Raw genomic sequence first — 23,969 nt, 5'->3', positions numbered from 1 at the left:
AACCATGCAAAGTTTTGAAAAATCCGCTGCCCTGTCTCATGAGTCTTAATGTTAGCTGGAATTGTGTGGCTGGTTTAGAATTTGGCACAAACAATGGAAAATCATTTAACTATTTATACTTCTATCAAACCCAATAGCATTGGGGTAGAGTGTCCTCCCTCAGAGTGGAAAGTTGTGAGTTCATATCCTCAGTTGGGTCATACCAAAGACACTCAGCATGAAGGTATGGCATTGGGGGAATTAAACCACCAAATGGTTCCTGAGCATGGTCTGTAGCTCAACCCTCCCTCAGGGCAAGGGTCAAATGTGGAAAACACCCGTATCACCCGTAACGCCCGTAAAGATAACTTACACCCACCCCGGTGGGTGTAAGGTATCTTTTACTTGGTTAAATTAGGCCAACGGTGGTGGTGTCATGGGATGGGGGAGATTTTTTTTGCCGCTCTGTACAAATTGAGAATGGTTTCAACTTCCCAGACAACCATAAAGCTGCTGTTGACCATGATGATCCTTGTATGAGTACAGCGTATCTACCTCCCATTGGCTGCTCAATGTGTTAATCATGACACATTTGCTGTAACTGTAGAATACCTATTGAAGGATACAAGTGAGGTGTACCTAATAAAGAAACCAATTGTTTAACTAAAGATGATCGTACAAGATTGTGTTTTTGGATAGGTATAAACACAGAATCACTGATAAGCTCTCCATCAGAAAGCAGGCAGTAGACAGTGACGCAGGCCTGGGGGGACCAGGAAAGGTCTGGAGTCAGGGAGAAAGACGAGGAGTTTTTGGTTCCAGCTGCCACCACCTGACCCTTGGAGCTCACCTTAAAATGAAACAATATTAAGATCAGCATTGTACTTCACCTTAAACACTCCTGCCTTCACCCTAAAAGCAGCTAGGATAGTTTCCAACAACCCCCATGACCCCGCGCAGGGTCTAAAGAGGTGGAAAAAAGACAGATTTTTTTCTATCCACAGTCAGGTCACTCTCACCATGTCATGACTGAACCAAGAAAAGGCAGAATTGCTAATATAGGGGTTCGCTGTTCATAACAGACATGGAAATTTACAGATTTCTTGTGTGTCTTGGTAACAGGTCTGCCAAGACACAACCTCAAAATTCAGCAGCACTTATACAGAAGATCTGACATCAACTGAGCAGCCTTTTTTTTGGGGGGGGGGGGGGGGGGGGGACAAAAAAACCCACTTTTTATTCCACAACTCAGTTGTTTAAAAAACAACCGAATTAGAGCTAATAAAACATAGGAAACAGTTAGTTTTTACATATGATCTATTAAAAAATATGCATTTTAAGGACATTTACAATGGAAACTATCCTACCACATACTGAAGACTCCCCAGTTTAAATGTACTCTCTACATTAAGTTGAAGGGGTGATCCAATCTGAAAGTAAAAAATTGGAGGCATATATTCAGTAATACATTAGCTTAGATATATTAGTCATATTATAATATTATCATTTAAATTTGTGTCACCTGTGCAGGTGTTTCACTGTCATGTGAGATCTGAACATAGGAGCCGCTCGGGGAGGAGTAGTTGTTGTAGAGCGTCAGACTCTGCTGACTGGCTCTGAATTTGGCCTGAAAACAAAGATGAAAATCTACATTTTTTGTAAGTGTAGAGAATAAATCCTCTAAAAAATGTGTTCCCATTCCTTTTGTGTTATCTAAGATCCAGAGCATGCGTTCTGAAATTCCATCTTCCATGATTCAAATGTCCTACAGTCATGTTTTTATAGAATATCCCTGAAAATCACATTGAAACTACTCATCTTACGTGCAACAAAACTGGTGCATCTTTTCCCCTAAAGGACTGTTTGGTGATTTCCCCAGGTAAATTACTCACTGTAATAAAAAGTGCCGCAATGTGCTCCTGGAGTTTGAATTGAACTTTGGCAGTCCCGTTCTCGGCCACAGGAAGCATCAGAGTTGTGTTTTTGGCGTTCCTGGAGGAGTCAGTCTGAGTGACTTCAACCACTGCAGAGTTCAGCAGCTCCTCTAAGCCAAGAGGCCTTTTGTCATATCTAGATATCTGAAGCTGTGGAAAAGACATTTAAAATAAAACGTTCCATTAAATAAAAATGTTTCTAAATAAAAAATTCCCTCACTCTTGCAGAGAAGTCTAACGAAGGTTTTAGAGGTTGAGAAAAATGGAGGAACTGAAGCTGGTAGGGGCTGTGAGTGATGTGGACTTCAGCAGATTTGTTCACTTCATATCCTGGAGGAACAGCAGAACATTTGATTCAGCAAATAGCAAAAAGAAAATATAAATATAAACTATACACACACACACATACAGTATATATATATCTAGCAGCATTGACAGAGCGTACCTGTGGAGGGGTCATGAACACGGGCAGAGATGTGCACCACAACCGAATCCCTGCTGCCCGCCGTAGATTGCAGACCCTGAAGTTGGTCTTTGCTAAATATAAATTGCGCTGATCCATAAATCTGTAACAGGTTACACAATTAACTCCTTTAGGATCCATTTTTACATACAATTGATTAAATGAGGATACGAAGAGCAACAGAGAAATAAAAAGCTCACCTTCTTGGTTTGTTTGACCTGCAAGAAAGAGGGGGGACTGCTGGTAGCTATATTATAGGTTAGATTAACCTCTAATGTCCCTTGTACAGGTTGTCCACTGCGATAACTAAAGAAAAACAAACTATAGATTAGGGATACTTTTCCATAAGCCATGTTTAACTCTTCAAAATGTAACTAACAGTGCTCGAACTGATCCAGGAATGTCGTCTCCGGCGAGGACCCATGGAGACGTCTTGACCAACACTTCGAACCGAGGAGCCTCAGCAACTGCAAGCAGCAGGATTCATGAAAAAATACCATTTCTTTTTTAATACATGTATCAAATTTGTACATTTTTGGATCATGAAACTCTAACCAATGACACAATGTCCCAAGAAACATTTGGAGACTCAAAGACGTTTTAGTTAGGAAAAATACAAAAAAAATGTTCAGGTCCAAACAAATTATTTACAATATTATGTATGAAATGTTACAAAATATCCAAAAAGTTTTGGTGGGTATATCTGCAAAATATTATCAAAAATGATGGAATGGCCACTTTTGGAAGTTTTTAGAGAGTATTTAGTGGTTTTGGATGAAACCCTTGCAGTGCCAGGAAGTGAAAAAGCTTTTATTTTGTGACCACAAGATAATAAATAAATAAATGAATAAAGTTCTTGGCATTTCAAGGGTTTCTTCTTTTGGAGTAACTATGAGCTTGGCCTTCACCACGTAGCAGGATGGTGAAAATCTGTTGAGTGACGCTTTCACAACATTTTCATTCTCTTAATTGACACCAAATGATTAAAAAAATAAAAGAGGTAGGGGTCTGTTTTTCTTGCTATTTTGTTATAAAAGAAAAACAGTTTTTTAAAAATCCTATAATCATTTTTATTGATTTCTATGGAAATGCTAATAGATAACTACATACCTGTCATTCTATATCAATGCAAAGTAAAAGTTTGAAGGTTACCCCACTGGTTTAAGAAATTTCATCTTCATAGAAAAAATTAAACAGTGTATAACACATATCTACATATTTAGAAATAATAAACCAGTTACCAGGCTCTTCCACAGTGAACGCTTTCTTGTCAGTTGCGTCCTAAAAAAAAGGAGAAAGGAGGCATAAAGGTGATAGTTTTCATTTGAAACAGCATTCAAAGCAGAGCTTGTTTCTTTTCTTTTTTTAAAAACCTACATTTTCTGCTGTTGTTATCATCCATTTTCCAAGAGGACACTTCGGTGGCAAAGCAAATTGTTGTACGAAAATTCCCAGATTCCCTGTGGACTCCCATTTAGCAGCAGTTTCTCCACTAGGATCCTGCAGGACAAAAATCATCCATGCTTCCAACCTGACAACACTTTGGAATCTAATGTTTCTATTTGCTTTTAAGCAAAAAAAAGTAAAGATACTCACCTTACCTCAAATCATTTTATATTAAAGTAAACCCCAAACTTTGTTTAAAAAAAGATCAATGTATCTCTACATTATTTCACACAAATCTTTATTGAAAATGATATAAAAAAATAATAATAGCTTTTTTTCTCTAAAGTAATCATTTGTTTTCTGCTTTCACCTAAATAAAAGTAATATGTAAAAAAAAAACATAAATTATTTATTATGTGCCACCATCTTCTTATGTCGCTCAGTTTTGTTCAACCCCATACAAACCCATCAAACCTCCCTTTTTTATTATTTTATTTTTATTTAGTCCAACTTCTTAAGGAGCTGACATCACTAAATGTTTTTCCCACTCACACTATCCTTTATTTTCAGATTGACACAGTCAAGCTCAACCTTTCAACTCTGTTACATGCAAAAACTATATTTACTGTTGTTCAGGGAAAATAATTATGTCTTAGAATATGGATTACTTGTTTTCCTCATTCCACATGATGCTCCATATTGTAGTTAGTGTAGATTTAGTTAAAATCTATAACCCCATAACAAAAAGAAAACACTGTTGCTACAGGGCTCAAAGTTGAACTTAGACTAAAATAATTTAGAATCAAATGAAATATACTAATAAAGGGTTGTATTACACAAGGGACAGGTGATTACCAAGAAACTGGAAGACATAAGTTTTATTATAATCATACAGAAGTCAGATTGTCCCATCAGGGGCTGAATTTAAAACAAAGATAGTCACAAATTAATTTCTAATCATTGTTGGGATGCCTAACATATTTTTTGAGAGACTTATCTGGTCCCTCGTCTGATCCAATGTTCACTTTTTTATTGTGGTAAATTTTTTGGGAACGGGATACTCAAAATGCACCAAATTCAGAGAATGTGACTCACCTGCAGAGAAATGTTCAGTTTCCCTCTGTAGGGACGGTTATCCAGCTGGATAAACACAACTCTGATTTTGATGGTGCTGCCCGGTCTGTAAGACGATCTGTCCGTTTGAATGAAGGAAGAGACATTCCTGTGGCTGAAGGTGATGTCGGTCGTGTTGGCAAAGATGATCCGGTTGTCCTTGTAGCCCCAAACGTTCAACTTCAAGAGGGAGTTGTCTGGTATGGAGCCAGGAAGCTGGAATGAAGATAAGAAACATATTAAATGTAAAGAATTTTTTCCTTATTGTATTTACTTACTGAAAAATGAGAGACTTTGACTCACAGGAGGAAGAAAAACAACACTGGTTGAACCTTAAAAACAAAAATATGTTTTAGTTTGTTTTGACCGCCACAAGAAAATCAAATCTGAGTATAATTGAAGTGTCACCTCCTTGGAAGTTCTGTGTCAGAGCTACTTTGGTGTTGCCATGCACCAACTCAGCTGTCACGCTCGCAGAAAAGTCAGAGAAGAGGGTGACAGCCAGTGGAGTGGGTGCACCGGCATGCAGCATCTCTGGAGCTGAGATCAGAAACGTTGTTGTACTAGAACAGCAGGGAAAGAGGACTTTTAAAGATCAGTCCTGCCATGACTGAGGGCGTGGAGGCAAAAAAAAAACGACATCTACCTTCACATAAACAACAGGACTTACTTGGATGAGCTCAAACCCGAAGCAGAGAAAATCAAAATGAGGATCCAGACCTGCTTCATGTTGTCCAGCGACCTCCTCGGTTACACGTTTGCTTTCAAATCACCTGACACATTTCTGCTTCATGTTAATAAAGCAACAAATGACAACTCCACCCCCTGCTTTTGTGCCAATAAACCCAAAACACATTGTTATTCCGTTCCTTTGGAATTTTTCCTCATATTCTTTACATCTTTGCCTTGAGGGGGATGAGTCTCAACTGTCACTCTGACAATTCCTGCTCCTGTCCAGCCGTTCTCATTCATTCATAGTGAAAGCTAAAAAGACTTTTTACCCCATGATGGTGACTCAGTTTATGAAATTGGGGACAAAGTAATCACAGGGAGATGCAATTTTGCTGCTTTACAGATCAGTCATGTTCTAAAGAATCTTTTCTTTTCAACATTTTATGAACCTTATGTCCCAAAATGGATATTAAAACGTGACAAGGAGTCTCCAAATTTAATTTAATTAAACCTTAGGAAAAGGAAATGCTTTCACCTTTTATGCCAGTCATCCCTAAAGTTCAAAATATATTAAAAATTTTATTTCTTTAAAAGATAATAAAGCAAGTTAAAGAGAAAATAAAGGATCTTTGAAACCCTGAGATCAGGGGTCTGCAGCTTTCAACACTTAAAGATCCACTAGGGTCAGTTTCTCACTGACCACAACCATTAGGAGCCGCAAAATCTGACTTTACTCTAGAAAAATAATTTGTATGTATGTTACTAATATGATAAATATAACAAACAGGTTTTATGCAGTTTTTTGGCTTACATAAACACATACATAAAGAGAAAATAGCTTTTTTTCCCTCCCAAATACAAAAAAGTTTATAACTTTTGACAGAAGTTCAGTAATTCAGTAATGGGTAGTAAAATGTCAGCAGTGATTGTAGTGAATCTGGGCAAGAAATTTGTAAATTTCATTAAAATTAAGTCAGAGCTAATTACGGCATTTTTCGCACCATAAGGTGGACTTAAAATCTTTAAATGTGTTAAAAATAGAATTTTGTGTGCCTTTATTCTGGCTTTTGTGTACTGCCCTCCAATTGATGTCTGTGGTACAAAAATCTGTCAAAAAGCCTTAGTACGACTTGTGATATGTATGTCCTTCTGTTTTTGAATGACTGGAATGAAGTTTGAGGTATTTTATTTTACTTTAGTTAAATTTTACAATTCAAAACGTTTTATTTTTCTTTATCTAGAGAGCCACAGGTTGCAGAGCCCTGCACTAGGTGGTGTCAAAAAAAAGTGCCTGCACATCCTCTTTTTGACCATTAGAGGGCAGTAAAAGACATGACTTAGAACACAGTTGGTAATTCCTCGACTTAAATTAAAAACCAGTGACCAGACGTTCACGTCCTTTCATTTCCCCAAATGTACACTCAACACTGACAGGAATATTTTTAACTCTTTATTGCTTTTGCATTTTTTTAACACTAGATACATACATTTCACAATCAAAGGCACGTTTTTTCCAGTTTGACGTGTACAGCTTTGGCAACAGACCTGCCTTCAAAGTTGTCAAAGCAGTTCCAGGTGTGTGTGAGAGTGTGGATGCATGAGAAACTTCAGGTGATGTGGAAATGAATAGGGCATGCTTGTATGGGCCTGCATTCGCTTTTGCTTTATTATTTTTTGCAAAGCACAACCAAGGACACACGCAGATAGAACACTGAGGCACTTTTGACAGTGTAAAAGGGAAGAAAAATCGAATCTTTTGGACTTTCTCATACTAATTCTTGCTTTTTTAAAGCTTGAAACAAAGAACTGATGCAATCACAGCACAAAGCAGAAGTGCTCGTCTACAGAGTGGGTAAAAAAACTGGAAAGGAAAACATACAAAAGCTAAAAGACAAATATTTTGGCAGCTTAAACCATGTAAAGCTAAAGCTTTTATGCACTACAGTACTTTCTAAGCGTTGAGTACCAGTGTAGACACATGTACAGCAACTAAACATTTTCTTTTATCAAAAGGGGTCAGAAAGTTTGAAAGTTCATTTTTTTTCTAATCATAAGAATTTATGAATTTTACTTCAGCTTAATAAGATACTTTTTTTTAGATGATGTTGTTTTGGTCTTTATGGGATTTAGAAGTTCTTGCCCTCTTGCCGTTGAGCTAAACGCAAACTTTTATTTGTTTCCAAAGGTGATCTGCATCGAAAAAATAATAGAATTTCTATATCCAAGAGAAGGTAGCATTAGAGGTACCATTGCTTTAAATACTTGTATCTTCCTAACTTTGCTAGTCACATCTCAAAGTGGCGGTACATGCTCTCCACGTAGCTCAGTACCCTCTGCCAGTCCGGTCCACCTGCTCGCAGCATCTCCTCTATTGTCTGTCAAATAGAGACTTCGGTCAAACTTGTGAAGAAACTCACTTTTTGTGTTGGACACCTGTGATTCTTACCAGAGTTTGTGTAATCCCCACACCCTCTCCGGTCTTGAATGCCAGGCTGAGATTCTCTTTCTGCAAACAAAAGGCTAGTGAGGCGAGGTTTTTTTTTTTTTTTTTGTCTGCATCACAGGCTGCATGCAGTGCGTCTACCTTGTTCTCTGGAGAGAGGGTGCTGAAGGGGATGTGAGAGGGGACGTAGGTGTGGTAGACGGCACAGAAGGCCAGGCCGTCTGCCCAGCTGCTGCTGAAATTAGTGATGTCAATGTTCTGCAGGAGGAGGACATGCTGTTGCATTAGAGAGCTGCTCCAAACTGCATTCCAAAAAATGTGTGTACGTATTTGACATGAAAGGATCGGTCACCTTGTAGCCCTGGGTTCGGTTCTGACACCAGCGGAGCAGAGAGTTTCTCTTTGAGCCTCCGTGACGACGCAGCAGGACACTCAGACCATCCTGGGATCTAACAGCAAGACAATTACTAATGGGGTATAAAATCCTTTTTTCTATGGATTGGACAGAACCCTGACTGTTATAACGGGAGAGTGTGCGTGTGAGAACTCACTTTGTGTGCGGCAGCTCAGTGAGAGCCGAGTTATGCTTATTCAGGGACTCCTCACGCTTTCCTGCAATGTGAAGCAACAGTTAGAGATGCCATTCATAGTTTATTTCTATTATCTGTAGATCTGTATTTCTTTATAAAGTCAAAGAAGCTCATTTAAAACACTCGTTTCTTTTGTCAACATTTAAAAAACATTGATTTTTGTAAAATAACATTTAGTAAGATCCATCTGATAGTTAGCAACGGTACAACATTCTTTATCATTTTTTATTCTACTCAGTTTCCAAAAATTAAAATTGAGAAAAAAACAGAATCAAAACAATCAAATTGAGGAAATATAAATAATACTAATCTGCAGTGAACCACTAAATCCACGACTCCACCAAATTTAGCATCACCTTGAAAGGAAAACAATTTGTAGAATAGTCTTACTATATACGATTATAATTCAAAATAAAGTCAGAATGATCATAAACATGAAACAAGTGTCTAAAATGAACAAATAAAAACATTTTTCACAATATGACGATAATGTGATGCTTGTTAAAAACAGAGAATTTAATGCTGACATAGATAAAAGCCAATATATTCCTCTTTTCATGTCTCATCTATTCAAGAGTTTTTCTTATATCTCATACCTATTTTCATTTATGTACTCTGTACTATATACAAAATATTCATTTGGTGTTTTCAATGCTGGTCTTATCTGAAAATTTCTAAAAACAAAAAATTAAAGTCAATAATAACAAAAAAAAAACAGTTCAAATTACGGAATCACTTGTAGATTCGGTGTGCTTTACAAAATGGGTTACGCCTTATTTAGTGCACTAAGTAAAGACGGCAACCTGGACAAACGTCTGTCCACTACTCAAAAATACTTCAAAGTCTCTGAGATGCAGAATAATCTCAGGCCTAAACATGTTGCGTCCCAGCTTTGCACGTACCTGCATCGCTGTTCAACTGGCTGTCCTGCCAATCCAAACTTCTCCGTGCTCTCTGCTGTCCAAAGTTCTTGAAAAATAAAGCACCAAACGTGTTTAAATGAGGTGAATGGTGACAGGGCTGGGTTAGCTCCCCTAAAAAGGAAGCATATCACCTTGGTGGCTTCAAGTGTTAAAGCAGCCTTGGGTTGAGTTGGTCCATTCTGCGTGGTGGGGGAGTCAGGGGAGGCAGGTAATCTGGACAGACTTCTGCAGCAGAAAGAGAAAAAATGATGACAAAGCAGGTGATGATTACACCGTCCCTGAGTAAGCTGCTGAAGGACAGCTACAGATAGCCCATGAAGAATAAACATTAAGGACTAAAATGGCAGACAAATACAACACAAAAAAGCTTTAGGAAATTTCAATAGCAGACACTGAATCTCACCTTGACCTCTCTGAGGTCACAGCTCTTCGAGGCTCACTGGGCTGCACATCCTTCCCATCTCTGTCCTCATTGGTCACATTTCTCAGATACCCTTTAGTCCCACCTTTACAATCCGTTCTTGCACCTTCACCGGCATCACTTGGACTTTTACTTCCCATGCCCCTGCCTCTTTCACTCCCGTCTTTGTGTTCAGACTTAGATTCTGCACCGGACCTGTCTGGCGTCTGATGCGGATCCCGGGCCTCACCTTTCTCGGGGGCCCTGGTCAAAATGGTCAGTCTTTGCCTGCTCTCCTTCAGCTCTCCTTGCAGGGAGACCAGCTGCATGTCAGCCTCCTTCTGCCTCTGCAGGGCAGCCGCCAGCTCCCTCTCTGTGTCTTTGTGGGCTTTTCGGAGAGCAACCAGCTCTTCCTCCATCTCAGCTCTCAAACGGTCCGCCACCGCCACCGCCACCTGGAGGTCCGCTTGGAACTGCAGCCATTCTTCACGCTCCGTCTGGATAAGAAATTAAAACAATTATAGCCACACTCCGATCGTCTTTTAATCGATTTTAAAAGTGTTCCCAGTAGTGTGTTAATTATGATGATGACATTTTAAGATAAAATGAAGAAAACATAGTTTTCTAGGATTTTTGTACATTAAAAATTCGAATAAAGAAATACTTAGAAATACAATTTGACGCTTATTTTCTTCATATATGTCCTCCATCATGAGACAAATGCCACAAGAACATATTAAGAACAGCAAAAACCCAATTTTCATTGGAGTGGATCTTTAGAAGTTCAATAGCAAAACAATTTTTATTGAGTTACATAAATCACACTAGATTTTTTTATCTAAGAAATAATTGACTTTTTATGAAAAAAATAAATAAAATAATATTTTTTTTTGCCTCGTTTGAAACAATTAAAGTACATTTAGCCAACGGTAACATTACTTAATGTGAAATGGGGGAATAAAAAAGGAAGCAAACCTAAGTTGAAACCCTAAAACATGCTTAGGCGTAGCGCACTTGGCAGATCAACCCTAATAAATCATATCTGAATCATGAATTCTGATAGGTTTATGCTTTTATATTTCCTAATTCTTTTGGAAAAAATCCAAACCCAGACAAGTTTGGAGGCATCCAGAGAAAAAGGAAGAAAAAAACAATTAAAACAACACTCTGAGGCCGGGCCAAGAAAACATTGCGAAACTCTTCGGTGAAACTGTAGCCCTGTGAGCTAATGATCTGTTTTTATACTTTTGCACATGAGGAAAAATGTTTTTGCTTGTCTTTCGGTATATTAGTTTTCAGACATGAGCAAACATTCCCACCACACATCAGAAGGGTTCCCTCAAACCAAAGATATTAAAAGACAAACAGATTTATTCAAATTAAAAAGGCAAATATTTTTTTTTAAAGTGTAAATGTGTTAAAGTGGATGAAATCACACATTGGCAGAAAGGAGACAGTCTAGAGGCTGCAAGTAATGCAAGTCAGAGGCTGGGATGGAATGCAGAGGAGCAGAGGGGCTGGAAATGTTGGTAATTAGATGAAGAATGGATAGAGATGTGGAGGAGGAGGAGGACAAGTCTGCGCCAAGTCGCTCCCTCATCTGACCAGTGACTCAAGACCGCAGCTGGACCTGATTACTCTGGACGCACACACACACACACACACACACACATTTCATATTCCTTTCCTCCACTCCCACAACCCCCCCCTTTGATTCTTGCACCACATTGTTGTGATCTGCCTGACAACATGAAATGAACGGTGGCTCCCGACTGTTTGACCCACATGGAATAAAAAGGCTCTAAAATACCCATTGGGGTCTGGCAGGAAGTTGTTTTCTTGGTGTCTTTCTTATCTGGATGTTGACACTCCAACTGGAGCGCGTTAGCTCAGGAAAACAGGAAGGGGCACTCCTTGGTTAACGATGAGATAAGGGCGTGGATTGTCTTTTTTTTTCCTTCTACACACACTCAGTCCCTTGGCGTTTGACCTCACGCCTCTCTGCAGGACCAGCTGCAGCATTGAGCCTCGACAGGCGCAAAACTTTCTTTACTCCCAAATCCTAAGAATTCCTGGGAACGTTTAGAAATACTAGAAAAAGTCTTTTCCAAGCGTTTGTCCCAAGTTTACCTCCACACCCACTCGCACTATAGTCAAGGGAAACATCCCAACTCTACAACAGGCCTTCACTTTTTTACAGTCTGTAGTCTGTGCTGAAAAAGTGTGAGAATGTACTGCTAGACCCAGCAAGACACGCTTTGTTCTGACCTTAGCAGCCACTCAAGTCAGAAAATCCTCATGTGACACGGCAAAATTAGTTAGAGAGCACGCAAGGTTCCTATTTAGAGGTTGGAAATTAGATTCACAAGAACTAGCACACGAAAACTCAACAGCGTGCAATCTAGCGCCGATCCTTCCAAACTACAGTAAGTCTTCTTTGGACATGTAACTAGCCTGTGTGACATCCAGATACAAGCTCTCTCTGAGGAAAGTTAGTGTAGCAAGAAGAACCCGGGCCAGAGAGAGACTCATGAGGCAGTCACCTGGATCTGATTTTAAGGCAGGGCTTTGAAATCAATGGTCGGGAGCCCAAATCTGACCAGCCCCACACACACACACACACACACACCAACAACTCCCCTCTGCTCCAATTGGACTGTTTTCTCTGACTTAAGAAGCTGAAGGCTGGTCAAGCACGTAAGCACAGACAGATGCTGAGTGAACATGGAGGAAGTTGCAGACTTTTGCAAAAACAGAAGGCATCAGATAAGAAAAAGGTAAAGGAATGAGACGCATTCCTATGAAAATCATGTTTTTGTGATTTCTGACATGTTCTTGTAGCATTTTTCTTATGATGGAGGACATATATAAAGAAAATTACACTCAGAATTGCAATTCTGAGTATTTCTTTATTTAAGTAGTTTTGAATCAGTCTCAAAGGCAAAAATGCGGATATAAAAAGCTTAAAGGAGTGACATAGAGGTTACTACGGCAAGCCACAAGCTCCCTGCTCTGCTCCATTCTGATGCATCCACTTGTAGACAAATAGATCCATGTACTTCTTTCGACTGGTCTTAAAAAGAGCTTAAAAGATGATCGGAGTGTCTTTAGAGGTCATGGTAACTTTATTTACACAAACAGAGAAAACACAGGGTCAGATCCGAAAAGTGAAACAAAGTGTCCACAAATGAAAGGATGACGAACCAAGTAGAAGCAGACAAACGGAGAAAAGGCTAAAGAAAGAGGAAGGTTAATAACTGTTTCTATGCTAAAAGAGGGGAAATGTTTTACAACGAAAGCTGGGGAACCAGGCAAAAAGAAAAAAAGGGGAAGATTTTGCATCTGTTTACAAGTCTTAAAGTCCCACTCCAATCATCTTCTGATCTATTTTAAAAGTTAAAAATATGAATATGTCGGGTTTTCTTTTTTTAGCCAAAATAAGAAAAAACTGTGTTGTTTTCTAAAACATAGTTTCTGCAGAGCGGCAGTAGTTTACTAGAAATTCAATTCTAAGTTGTGGGGGGGACTGTTGGTGTAGGAATTTCTTCCGTCCTCTCCTGATTCACAACATTCTGAATAAAGAAAAACTCAGAAATGCTATTTTTAGCTTAAATTCCTAAATATATGTTCTCCATGATGAGAACATGCCACAAGAACGTGTCAAACAGCAATAATGGGATTTTTATCGGAGTGGGTCTTTAAAAGTGCCACAAAAACTCTTGGCGAATCAGTAAAGTCGCAGCCTCCAGCCCACACCGCCTTATCGCACAGCACAACACAAAACAGGTTTTGTGTCCTGAACAGCTGAATATGAACCCCCACCTCCATTCTGCAATTCCATTCTCTACAAACACAGATTTGGAATGGCAGAACAGACCAAGAGGGCTCATTACGTCCAGCTTCACTAGCTCATATCGCCCTACTGAGAGCCCATGTAAACACGGTGTTGAATTGCTCCTATTTCCATAACAGAGGGCCTTGCCACAGTCTCTCTGAGGTTAGCTGACCTGCATCTAGGATTAAATTTCTGTGCACCTTATAAGGGCATGGAATGGATGAGGAAAAGTATGAAAAAATGTTCAGATTTGCCAGAAAGCGGACTCTAAAACAATTCCAAAGTGAGGACTGTAAAAAACCTGCAGATGGAAAAGGAGGCCTTTTGGTTTGGGTTGTTCCAGCTGCTGTAATCTATGACAGACACAAAGGAAACTGGGAGCCTCCAGCAACAACCCTCATAAGGGAGTGTCACGAACAGGACGACCAACAGGAAATGACCAAATACTGTATCATATTCTGAAGAATAAGGAGAGTCAAGAAGAAGAGGGCTGAATTTTATTCAGCTTCTACCGTCTTATGCAACATAAAAGCTGCAGAGAGGAATCTCTTTTTACTGCAGCTCGAGGAAGAGATTTGTCTTTCAAGTCTTCCCTTATTAGGTGCTTTCCTACTATGAGATCCAATCTACTTTACTTTCAAAGGGAGCTATAACTGTCAACACTATCTTACAGAAGATGCTCTATGATTCTCCTCCTCTGGGGCCTCTCAGGAGAGGCAGAACGCAGGAAAGACTTTAATTAGTAAAGCTGAGCTCCTATGGGGCCGAGCAGGGCCTGGCCAGGCTCTGTTGTGATGGACACACACACAAACACACACACACAGAATGGTGTAATCTTGTGGCTGAAAGGTCATGAGATCTGCCAAAAGTCATGGATAGCTTCCTTTAGTGTGCATATCCATTAAGTTAAATGGTGTGACCCATTTTGGAACAAGTAAGATTATGTTAAAATACTTCACTTTTGGTAAGGAAACGATTTGAAAAACTATAGCTATCCATCCATCCGTCCATCAATCAATCTTTTGAACCCCTGAATCTCTTTCGGGGTCATGGGGTTGCTGCTACTACTGTTGGGCGAAGGCAGAGTAGATCCCTGAACAGGTCACCAGTCTGTTTCAGGGCCACAAAATCCCACTCACATGCAGACCTGGAGGTAAGTTAGAAACACCAATTAGCCTAAGAAGCATGAATTTACACTGTGGGGTCAAATTAGGGTCATCTTAAAGTGAATGAAAAACAAGATTGTTGGGTGGGGCAATTAATCGATTCATTCGAATTTGTTGTTTTAGATCAGGGGTGGCGAACACACGGCTCGTGAGCTGCATCGGCTCTCGGCCAGTAAGAATGCGCCTCTTTGCCTCTTACCATATTTTCTATATACCGTATTTTCACGACCATACGACTGTGGTGCGGTGCACCTAATGTGTTGTTGTATGACTTCAGTAAAGAGGACCTAGGAGAGGACAGCATAAGAACGCTAAGGAGTGATGTGAGGACATGAAAGAAGACACCCTCACCCCCCGAATAGTACAAAAGTGCAGGAATGAGCATTATGCAGAACAACATCGTCTTGGAAACCCTGAAAATGCCGCCTGCAAAGAGACATGCTTATGAAGCTCAGGTTAAACCCTGCTTCATAAGCATAGTAACTAAAATGAATCAGGGTTAACCCTGTTAACTCTGGCTAAGCTGCATTTGATGTGTGTATTGAGGGTGGACACTTTCCTTGAAATAAACACAGGTGCAATACTTGCTGTTTACTGTAAGGAGAGGAGTGTGTTATGGGATATAATATGGCTTTAATTGCGTGTATGTGTGTGTACATCTTGTCGGCAGTATGGCTCAGGCGGTAGAACAGGTCGATCCCTGCTCCCTCCAGCCAGCTGTCGTTGTGTCCCTGGGCAAGACACTTCACCCTCCCTGCCTCCAGTGTGGCTCCACTGGTGGGTGAAAGTGTATGAATGTCCCGGTGATGGTCAGAGGGACCGTAGGCGTGAACTGTTAGCCACGCCTCTGTCAGTCTGCCCCAGGGCAGCTGAGGCTACATTAGTAGTTACCATCACCAAGTATGAATGAATAATGGAGACATTGTAAGCGCATTGAGCACCAAGAAAAAGCGCAGATAGATCTAAGCCATTATTATTATTAATATTATTATTATTGGCAGGTCAGTGCGTGGTGTGGCTCTTTGACTCTCACAGTAAAGAATTTCGGCTCTTTGTGTCAAACTTGTTCGCCACCCCTGTTTTAGAGGATTTATTTTTTGGAAAAAGTAGATTTTATTTTTCCCAGCTCTCTGCTCAGCTTTAAAAACTGTTTTTATAAATATAATTACATGCACTTTGTATGACTCTTTATTAGAAGTGCCTTTTAACATTACAGGAATGATTAAAAATATGAAAAATAAAAATTTAAATTTGAAATAAAATCAATTTTAATCTTAAAAGAAACATTTGAAATAAAAATTGTAAATCTGAAACAAGCCCCGCCCCCACGTAAAATTAGGCTCAACAGTCAAAACTTGAAAAGTCTGAAATGAAACTGTAAACTGAGGACTGAAAAAAAAGGAAAATAATAAACATGATTTTTCATTTGGAAACAGTTTTAGGTTTACATTTTTTATTTATGTTTCAAATTTGTATTTTCTTTCTTCAATTTTTCCCCCCTAACTTTTAATATCTCAAGTTTCCAATATGTACTTTTGAGATTAAAACTGTTTTCCTACTTTCAATGTTTGTTTGTTTTTCAAAATTTAGAGGTTGGTGGTTTTTCATTCATTTTAAGATGATCCTCTTTCATCCACATAGAAAACCTAAACATGCATGAGGAGAGCATGCAAACTCCACACAGAAGGATCCCGGACGGAATTTAAAATAGTTCTCACAATGTGAAGCGAGAGTGCTAACCACTACACCACAGTGCATGGTGCATTATTGATAAATAAAAGCATCAAGCTCAGCTCACCTTTAAAGTAGTCTTTAAACTGTTCACCTCTGTCAGCAGATGTTTGAGTATCTCTAAAAAAGGTAGAAATATGAAAAGACACTATCAGTGCTGAAAAATGTAATTGAAAATAAATTGAATAAAAGGGTTTTGAAATGATATTGATACATTTCATTTGATGCTGATAAATGTGTTGCTGCCTTGCCTTTTGCTTTTGGAGTCCCGTCCTGGCTTGAAGTGACTCCCAGCGTCGATGCACACTCTTTCAACAGCTCCACTAGCTCCCGATCCTGGCTTTGTGTATCCTCAGGGGTCTGTGCCACAGGCTGCCCCTCACCACCGTCTCTTTCCTTTAAGCTCTGCCCCACAGAGCAGGTAACAGGTGCAGCAGCGGACACCGAGGAAGGGCTCTTTATTGGGCTAATGTCCACACTCTTTATAGGAGAGGGCAAAGTTCTTGGTGTGGAGCTCGGAGGAGCCCCGTTCCTCCCCAAAGAAGATCGACCTCTGCCTCCAAAAGTGCATCCTGATCTCTTGTGCAAGGGGGTAACTCCAGGACTAGCTGGTGGAGGGGGACTCCAGTCGGGGGGTGGAATGGGAATCCTGGGAGAGACTGGGGGGCTGAGTTGTGCCTTCTTCCCGCTTGTCGTAGCGACTGGTGATGCAGGGGAGGATGAAGCTTGAACCGTAGGGGACCCTTGAAGCTGGGCAGGACTGGGGCTGGATCCAGTCCCATCACTCAGCGGAGAAGAAGGTGGTGTGTGGAAGTTCTCCAGATGGGAGCCTGCAGACGAAAGAAATGCGTTAAACCAAAAATGGTTTTTAATCATTTCTTAATTATTTTCTACCCCTACATGTGTATTAAAGCAATGTTCACAAAAAGGGAACAACAGAAATATAAATTAATCTTGTCTGAGTTCCCTCATTTACTCACTACTATATAGTGCATTAACCCTTTAGTTGGCGTGTCTGAATCTACTATTCCAAAATCCAGTTCCCTGGAAATATCCCTCAAGCAAAAGCCTGTTTGCATTGATGCTCACTAGATTGGCGAATATTGACCGCAATGCATTGAATGACTTTTCATTTGAAAAACAATGTATTTAAATTTACTTTTGTAAAAAACATCTAAGTTTTCATCAACAGATCACAGTGGATTCATAAACAGTCTTCGTAAAATGTCTATATCTATTCGTTTTTTACTTTGGAAAATGGACCAAATTCATAATTGGCATCCATTTTTTTTCCAAGTAGTACTTGTCTGAATTGAGTTAAGATCCAAGCCACCACATAGTCTTTTAGAGGTAAGAGAGTAGTGACGGAATTAGGAGATCGCCTGTCTGTCCTCAATCAGTCCCTTTCCATTAGCAGGTGTTGATTGGTCCAAAAAAAAAAAACAACCCTGGTTCAACTATTCACCACAGGGTCTTTGCAAGTGAACCCTGGTGCTATTCACCACAGTGTATTAAGGTTAAATTCTCAGAAAGGCAAAACGTAAAAGAGGCAGAGTATTCCCAAGTAATTCCGTAATTCCAAAGAAGCACATCAAGAAAAAATATTAGAAAATGTTGTGAGAAAGTGTAAACAGTGATGGTCAAAGGACCGGCACTATGTACATCTTGAACTTTGCCTTTAAATTCATTTATTTTCCTTCTTTGTTCATAGTTCCATCAGAAAACCCAACCTCATACTTCAGCTTCAGCATTTATATGTCCACACCGCCTCAAGGAATCATGCGTACAAGAGACCACTTCCAATAAAACGTCTGTGTAAATGCTGGCTTCCACGTTGAAAACTTTCACATTCATAGTTTTGATAGTTTCCACAACTGTTTTCAGGACATACGTATTAAACGCACATCCATCAAACGTGCGTTGAAAATTAAATCAAGTTGATCTTTGACCAATCAGGGACTTGGATTTGACGGATGGATGGCGACCACTTTAATTTATGGAAATGCCATCCATTTGACGATTGATCATGGAGGAAAGATTTACAATTGCGATTCCAGATTTATGACACAAAGTTTTTCATATTTTGGAAAAGAGCTGGGAAAGAAAAAGCAGGGTGCAACATTTGCACCGCTTTTTTACATTTCACACCAAGGCATAGTATCGGGTGTAAACAACATTCTATTTGTTTAGGTATCGCAACTAATATCCTCATTGCAATATTGAACACTGAAATCGCACATCACAAGTTGTCCTCACATCATGCAGCCCAGTAAGTCTCTTCTGTTTACAAGCATTGTCTGTCTTTGACATTTCCAAAGACGCCCACATGGCCAACACATTGAACTCTGGTACAGGCGCGCTCACTGAATCCCAGCCATTGGGCTGCATGGACAAAGCAGAACTATGCTGGTAAAACTAAACTGCCGATGATTATCTTTTTAATATTTATCAACAGTGATGCTGTGCAGATGTTATCGAGCATCCTTTTGTGATGAGGAGCACACACACACACACACAAAAAAGACATATTTGAAGGCAAACAACACAACTCAACTGAAATGTCCTGTTTGAGTGAGCCTCAAAGAGAGACTGTAAACCGATGGGTAAACACAGTGAAGCACAACGTTCTGGCCTCAGCAGTCTGGTGTGTTCTCACTAACCACACCATGCCGTGGGGCGGCCAGAATTACACTGACCATCTGACCGTCCAGGCCTCTGAAGATGAATGCCGTCATACAGACATTCCTCCTGAACTGCTCATCCATTGTGTTCCTCCAACATTTCTTTCCCAAGTCCAGGCAGATAATTCAACTAAGCTGCATGAATATATGTGTTAAATTTCTAAAATAATAACAAAGTTACACAACTGATTTATACCTTTTGGGCTTAACACCCCCCCCCCCCCCCACCCCCACCTACCACAGTGTGGCACCAGCAATAATTTTAAACATCAAGGAACCAATGGGAATGTTGTCTCCTTCTTTTCGTTTCCTTGTTTGGTCAAAATCCCTGAAGCTCTTTTTTTTTTTTTCATAATTTCTTATGAGTGATGTTTGAGCAACAGTCGAACATGACAGAACGATGCATCACTCGCTTCAAGGCCCTAAAAAACGAACTCTTCCTCTTGCTCGAATGCTATTCCTTACTCTTTCCCCCACTTTTCTCCACTCCAAACCCCCAAGTGTTCTTCCAGAGATCTGCATGGGTGGCCAATAAACTTAACCAGAAAGAATAAGTATGTGTGTGTCTATATGGCCTCTGCGAGTGTGTGTCAGACTGCTTCGTATGATTAATCTGCTGCCCTTGTACTCAGCTGGGGAATTCTGCCGATTCATCACAGCTGGCCAGGCGGGGCCAAGAACAGCTCGCACAGGGACGCGAGGAGAATGACCAGTCACTGAGGAGGGATGCCAAGACTCCTGCAGCCACACACACACACCAGCTGATTTCTCCTGTGTTGCTTTCAGTTTCACAATTACTCCTTTACTCCTGGGTTGGATTTCACTCTCTTGACTATTCGGATGCAGCGGTAAAGAACTTACCTCAAAACAGAAAGACCCAAACTTTGTTCTAAAAAAAAACTAGTTACACTGGATTTCAGCAGAAATGACTCTAAATGAATACTACTCAGGATGATGTGGGTGTGCTGCTCACTTACCTACAGGTCCGTGGTTGTCCTTGCTTGAAAAGTTGCCCATTCTGCAGTGATGTGGCCCTGCAGGTGCCTCAGGTCCAGCTCACCTACACGCATGCGCACAGAACATCCACTAAGTTGGTGCTCCACACAAGCTGAGGAAGCGACTACAGAGTCCAGAGGTGATTGACTTAAAGGTTTTTTTGGAGTGTTTACATGCAGATCACAACACTATTTACTTGGCAGGAAATATATTTAATATTAGGGTTAAATTACACGGAAGCCGAGTTTGGACACTACATGTGTCCCCCAGCTGATAAAAACTAAAATGTGGGATCACCTTTGAGTTCAGAAAAGCGACCAAACAAGAGGAAAACGTTGAAATTGTCATTTTGATAACACCTAAACTGGTACAAATAAACATTACATCTTTGTTTGTGCGCGTCCAAATGTCGGTCACTCTGTGCCAAACTTTCATCCATTATCCAAACGCGCGTAAGATTCACTCAACTTTTTGCTCACACATCTGTGATTTGAAAAACAAACAAACAAGAAAAACAGATACAAACCCTCTCAACGCTGAAGAAGAAATCCCTCCAAACTTCAGATCTGCGCTTAATCCTCGTGTCTTCCGCGGCTCAAGACGCGCCGCCGCCTCGCTGTGTCCTCATCCTGGAGAGCTGATCGCGGCTGCTTCCACGCATGTCGCATCGAAGTGAGCTCAACCCCCTGCAGTTGTATTATTTCCCTCCACAAAGCTTCCCGATCAAAGAAACAAAAACGTGGTTTTAATCCCCACAGTGACGCCAGAGGAACATGGCTGATCTCCCGGCGGCATCAGGCTCCGCGCGTCCACTGGAGGGCACAGTCAGGCTGCGAGGAGACCTGTTGATTCTGGCGAACAGCGGCCGCCCTCAACCATTCACAATCAAGTGAGGTCACCCCATTGTAGAGAGGACACAAAAGAAAAACAAAACTGCTTTCAGTTTCTATTATTTTGAGGCCTTTCGTTTTATTCAGCGTTTTCATAAAAACCAGTAAACAAACACAAACAACCATAATTGGCAAACAATTGAACAATGAAAAAATGAATAGATAAATAAATAAAAAGTAAAAACCAAAATCTGGCAAATAGTAAATGGTTTATTCATTAAACTGGAAAAATAATGTCTCTTTGGTAAAAGCTCACTTTTTTTACCTACATGTCAGCTATAAAACATCAAATAGCAAAATACAAAAATCTAATTTAGCCAATTTCTATACAATTAAAACTATTACATTTAAGATTAGTCCCCTAAAACATTTAACTTTAAAACGCTTTTTTACAATTTCGATAAAAACACTGCCCATGTGCCGGTCCCCAGCCCGGTTAAAATCCAGGGTTGTGTCAGGCAGGGCGTAAAAATCTCTGGCAAACCTGTGCGAATCAGTGAAAGTTGATCCTCTGAAGGGATATGCCGAAAGGGAAAACAACCTGTGTTAACAAAATAAGAACGGCAACAAAAAACTGTTTTAGGAGTAAAAATAACTTGATTAAATCATATTATAATAATTCATGTTATTAGATTTCATTGAATAAAAAGATTCTAAAATGTTTTGTTGCACAGAGATTGGACCAGGGCTAATGAACATATTTATGACAAAATATCATGAATGCTATCAAATTGTATTTTACCTGAGCAACAACATAACAGCAACACAATATTAAAGAAATACCAAATTCATCTTAACCACCACAAAAAAAAATAGATACATAAAAAAAACAAAAAAACATTTCTACTCAAGTCTATCAAGGGCGGATTAACAAGATTTCTGGCCATGGCTCGTATAGAGCTCAACAAAAGTGTTGCTAAAAACAGTTAGGACAAAATATACAACTGAATCCTGAAAACATTCAAAGATTTGCAGAAAAAATGTGACTTTTGGTCAAAGTGTTGTTGTGCCTTCAAGAATTTTCCTGATTCACCTCCAATGCGACATGTAGACTGACGCAAACAGAGATTGCACACCAGAGGAGAGGAAAATCACAATAGAGCTTCGTTCAGCAAGAATAAAAAAAAAAAACTAAAGTGGAACCAAAGCATGCGTGGGTGCAGTGCAGCCCAACATTCAGTGAAGTACCTGTTTGCTGTTCTTCCAATTTCTTCAGATCTCTGGTAGTTTGAGAGAACGGTCAGTCTTCAAAATGGAACAAGCCAACGATTTTCAAGGAAAAAAAACAACATTTTTCTGGATGTTCAGATACTAAAATGGCTGGTAGATTAAAAGTTCTTTCCACAATAAAAGCTGACCATATTATTAGTAGTTGGAGTAATTTATTAAATACCAGGTAAATTTCCTTTTTCCAGTCTGGTAAAAAAAAACAAAGTCAGAATTCAAACTTCACAATTAATCCAAAATTGAATTTGACAATTGAATTTCCTCAATGTGGGATCAATAAAGAATAAAGAATATTTTAATATTTATATTTGAAAAACCTAATAAAAACTGCTAAGATTTCATTTTTTTTTAACATTTCTTCCGGGCTGCTTATCACAAGTTACTTCAATGACTCTTTTGGACTCATTTTGGGGCTTTTTCTCTTTTGCCAAATGACCTTTTTTTTATTTATTTTAGTGTTTCCGGAACATTTCAGAAGACCAAAAAACGTGCAGAACAGACCAAAAGTTTGGACACACCTTCTCATTCATTTGAATAAGAAGGTGTGTCCAAACCTTTGGTCTGTATTGTATATACATATATATTATACACCCCCGCTGTGCTAGAGAACGTCATTCCTGCCATCAGCCATTAGACTTCACAATTCATCTGGCAGACTTGGATGTACATAAGATTTTTTGTGAGAGTTTAGAGTCATCAACTGTATAGTTATTTTATTATTATTTTATTCAATTTTTCCTCTTTTCTTCCCTGTATATTTTGTCTGTGTTTGTCTTTATCCCCCCTATTTCCATAGTGCTGCTACTACAACTAAATTTCCCTTCAGGGATTAATAAAGTTGATCTTGAATCTTGAATATATATATATATATATATATATATATATATATATATATATATATATATATATATATATATATATATATATGTATATATATATATATATATATATATATATATGTATGTATATATATATATATATATATATATATATATATATATATATATATATGTATGTATATATATATATATATATATATATATATATATATATATATATATATATATATATATATATATATATATATATATATATATATATATATATATATATATGCATATCCTATATTGGTAATTCGACAGAATATGGACCCCTTTTTATTGTATTTTATTTCACAGCATTACCTTATTATAAAAAATGAAAAATAAATTTAAAAAATGCTGAATCGATTATTGCAAATGGTTGAATTGATTGATTTCTAATGATATTACTTCACTTCCTCCAAAAATTGAAAAATCATGATTCATGATTTTTCGTAATGTAATTTTGCACATATTTTAACTTTGATACTTGAGCATTTATTGCTATGAAGATTTTTGAAACAGTGTTACGTCTATTTTACCGATATAGTATTATTTTTTAATTATATAAATGACTTTTATAAGTAACATAATCTGCATATATTTTGGATAACTGATCTGCACTTGCCAAGTTGATTTCTAAGATAGTTATTTTTACATAATAATAAAGTAATTCATCT

At 39.0% G+C, this 23,969-nt stretch overlaps 2 protein-coding genes across 3 annotated transcripts; both read right to left on the bottom strand.

Annotated features, from left to right (window-relative positions):
* Positions 1-276: 276 nt before the first annotated feature.
* Positions 277-5,646, bottom strand: LOC111946873 (CD109 antigen-like). Its single transcript, XM_023951976.1, has 14 exons — positions 5,546-5,646; positions 5,284-5,438; positions 5,179-5,207; positions 4,858-5,091; positions 3,754-3,876; positions 3,618-3,657; positions 2,756-2,843; positions 2,577-2,682; positions 2,359-2,479; positions 2,134-2,243; positions 1,872-2,063; positions 1,502-1,606; positions 1,347-1,409; positions 277-829 (listed from the first exon to the last, which is right to left on the bottom strand). The coding sequence occupies exons 1-14, from the start codon at positions 5,602-5,604 to the stop codon at positions 557-559; spliced, it is 1,698 nt and encodes a 565-aa protein (XP_023807744.1). The 5' UTR covers positions 5,605-5,646; the 3' UTR covers positions 277-556.
* Positions 5,647-6,984: 1,338 nt separating this feature from the next.
* LOC101158152 (cytospin-A) lies at positions 6,985-21,181 on the bottom strand. Of its 2 annotated transcripts, none has more exons than XM_023951883.1 (12): positions 20,839-21,181; positions 20,294-20,376; positions 16,887-17,465; positions 16,703-16,755; positions 9,907-10,400; positions 9,635-9,728; positions 9,483-9,549; positions 8,542-8,602; positions 8,343-8,457; positions 8,132-8,248; positions 7,994-8,053; positions 6,985-7,922 (listed from the first exon to the last, which is right to left on the bottom strand). In XM_023951883.1, the coding sequence occupies exons 2-12, from the start codon at positions 20,331-20,333 to the stop codon at positions 7,833-7,835; spliced, it is 1,770 nt and encodes a 589-aa protein (XP_023807651.1). In that variant the 5' UTR covers positions 20,334-20,376; positions 20,839-21,181; the 3' UTR covers positions 6,985-7,832. The 2 variants fall into 2 exon arrangements, with proteins under 2 accessions (XP_023807651.1, XP_004082674.1); XM_004082626.4 differs by having other exon boundaries at positions 8,343-8,439; positions 20,839-21,176.
* Positions 21,182-23,969: the final 2,788 nt, after the last annotated feature.

The sequence above is a fragment of the Oryzias latipes genome, chromosome 22 (genome assembly GCF_002234675.1).
Source record: "Oryzias latipes chromosome 22, ASM223467v1".
Lineage (NCBI taxonomy): Eukaryota > Metazoa > Chordata > Actinopteri > Beloniformes > Adrianichthyidae > Oryzias > Oryzias latipes.
The sequence above is the reverse complement of the archived record's forward strand: the minus strand, read 5'-3'. Positions and strand labels throughout refer to the sequence as shown.

Excerpts from the sequence above, each read along its gene's own strand:
- LOC101158152 (XM_023951883.1), bottom strand. The coding sequence starts at position 20,333 with ATGGGCAACTTTTCAAGCAAGGACAACCACGGACCTGTAG. Across the intron at positions 17,466-20,293 it reads GGACAACCACGGACCTGTAG|GCTCCCATCTGGAGAACTTC; the intron begins GTAAGTGAGCAG and ends TTTCGTCTGCAG. Across the intron at positions 9,550-9,634 it reads TAACACTTGAAGCCACCAAG|AACTTTGGACAGCAGAGAGC; the intron begins GTGATATGCTTC and ends TTATTTTTCAAG.
- LOC111946873 (XM_023951976.1), bottom strand. The coding sequence starts at position 5,604 with ATGAAGCAGGTCTGGATCCTCATTTTGATTTTCTCTGCTTCGGGTTTG. Across the intron at positions 2,480-2,576 it reads AGGTCAAACAAACCAAGAAG|ATTTATGGATCAGCGCAATT; the intron begins GTGAGCTTTTTA and ends AACCTGTTACAG. Across the intron at positions 1,607-1,871 it reads TTGCGGCACTTTTTATTACA|GCCAAATTCAGAGCCAGTCA; the intron begins GTGAGTAATTTA and ends CTTTGTTTTCAG.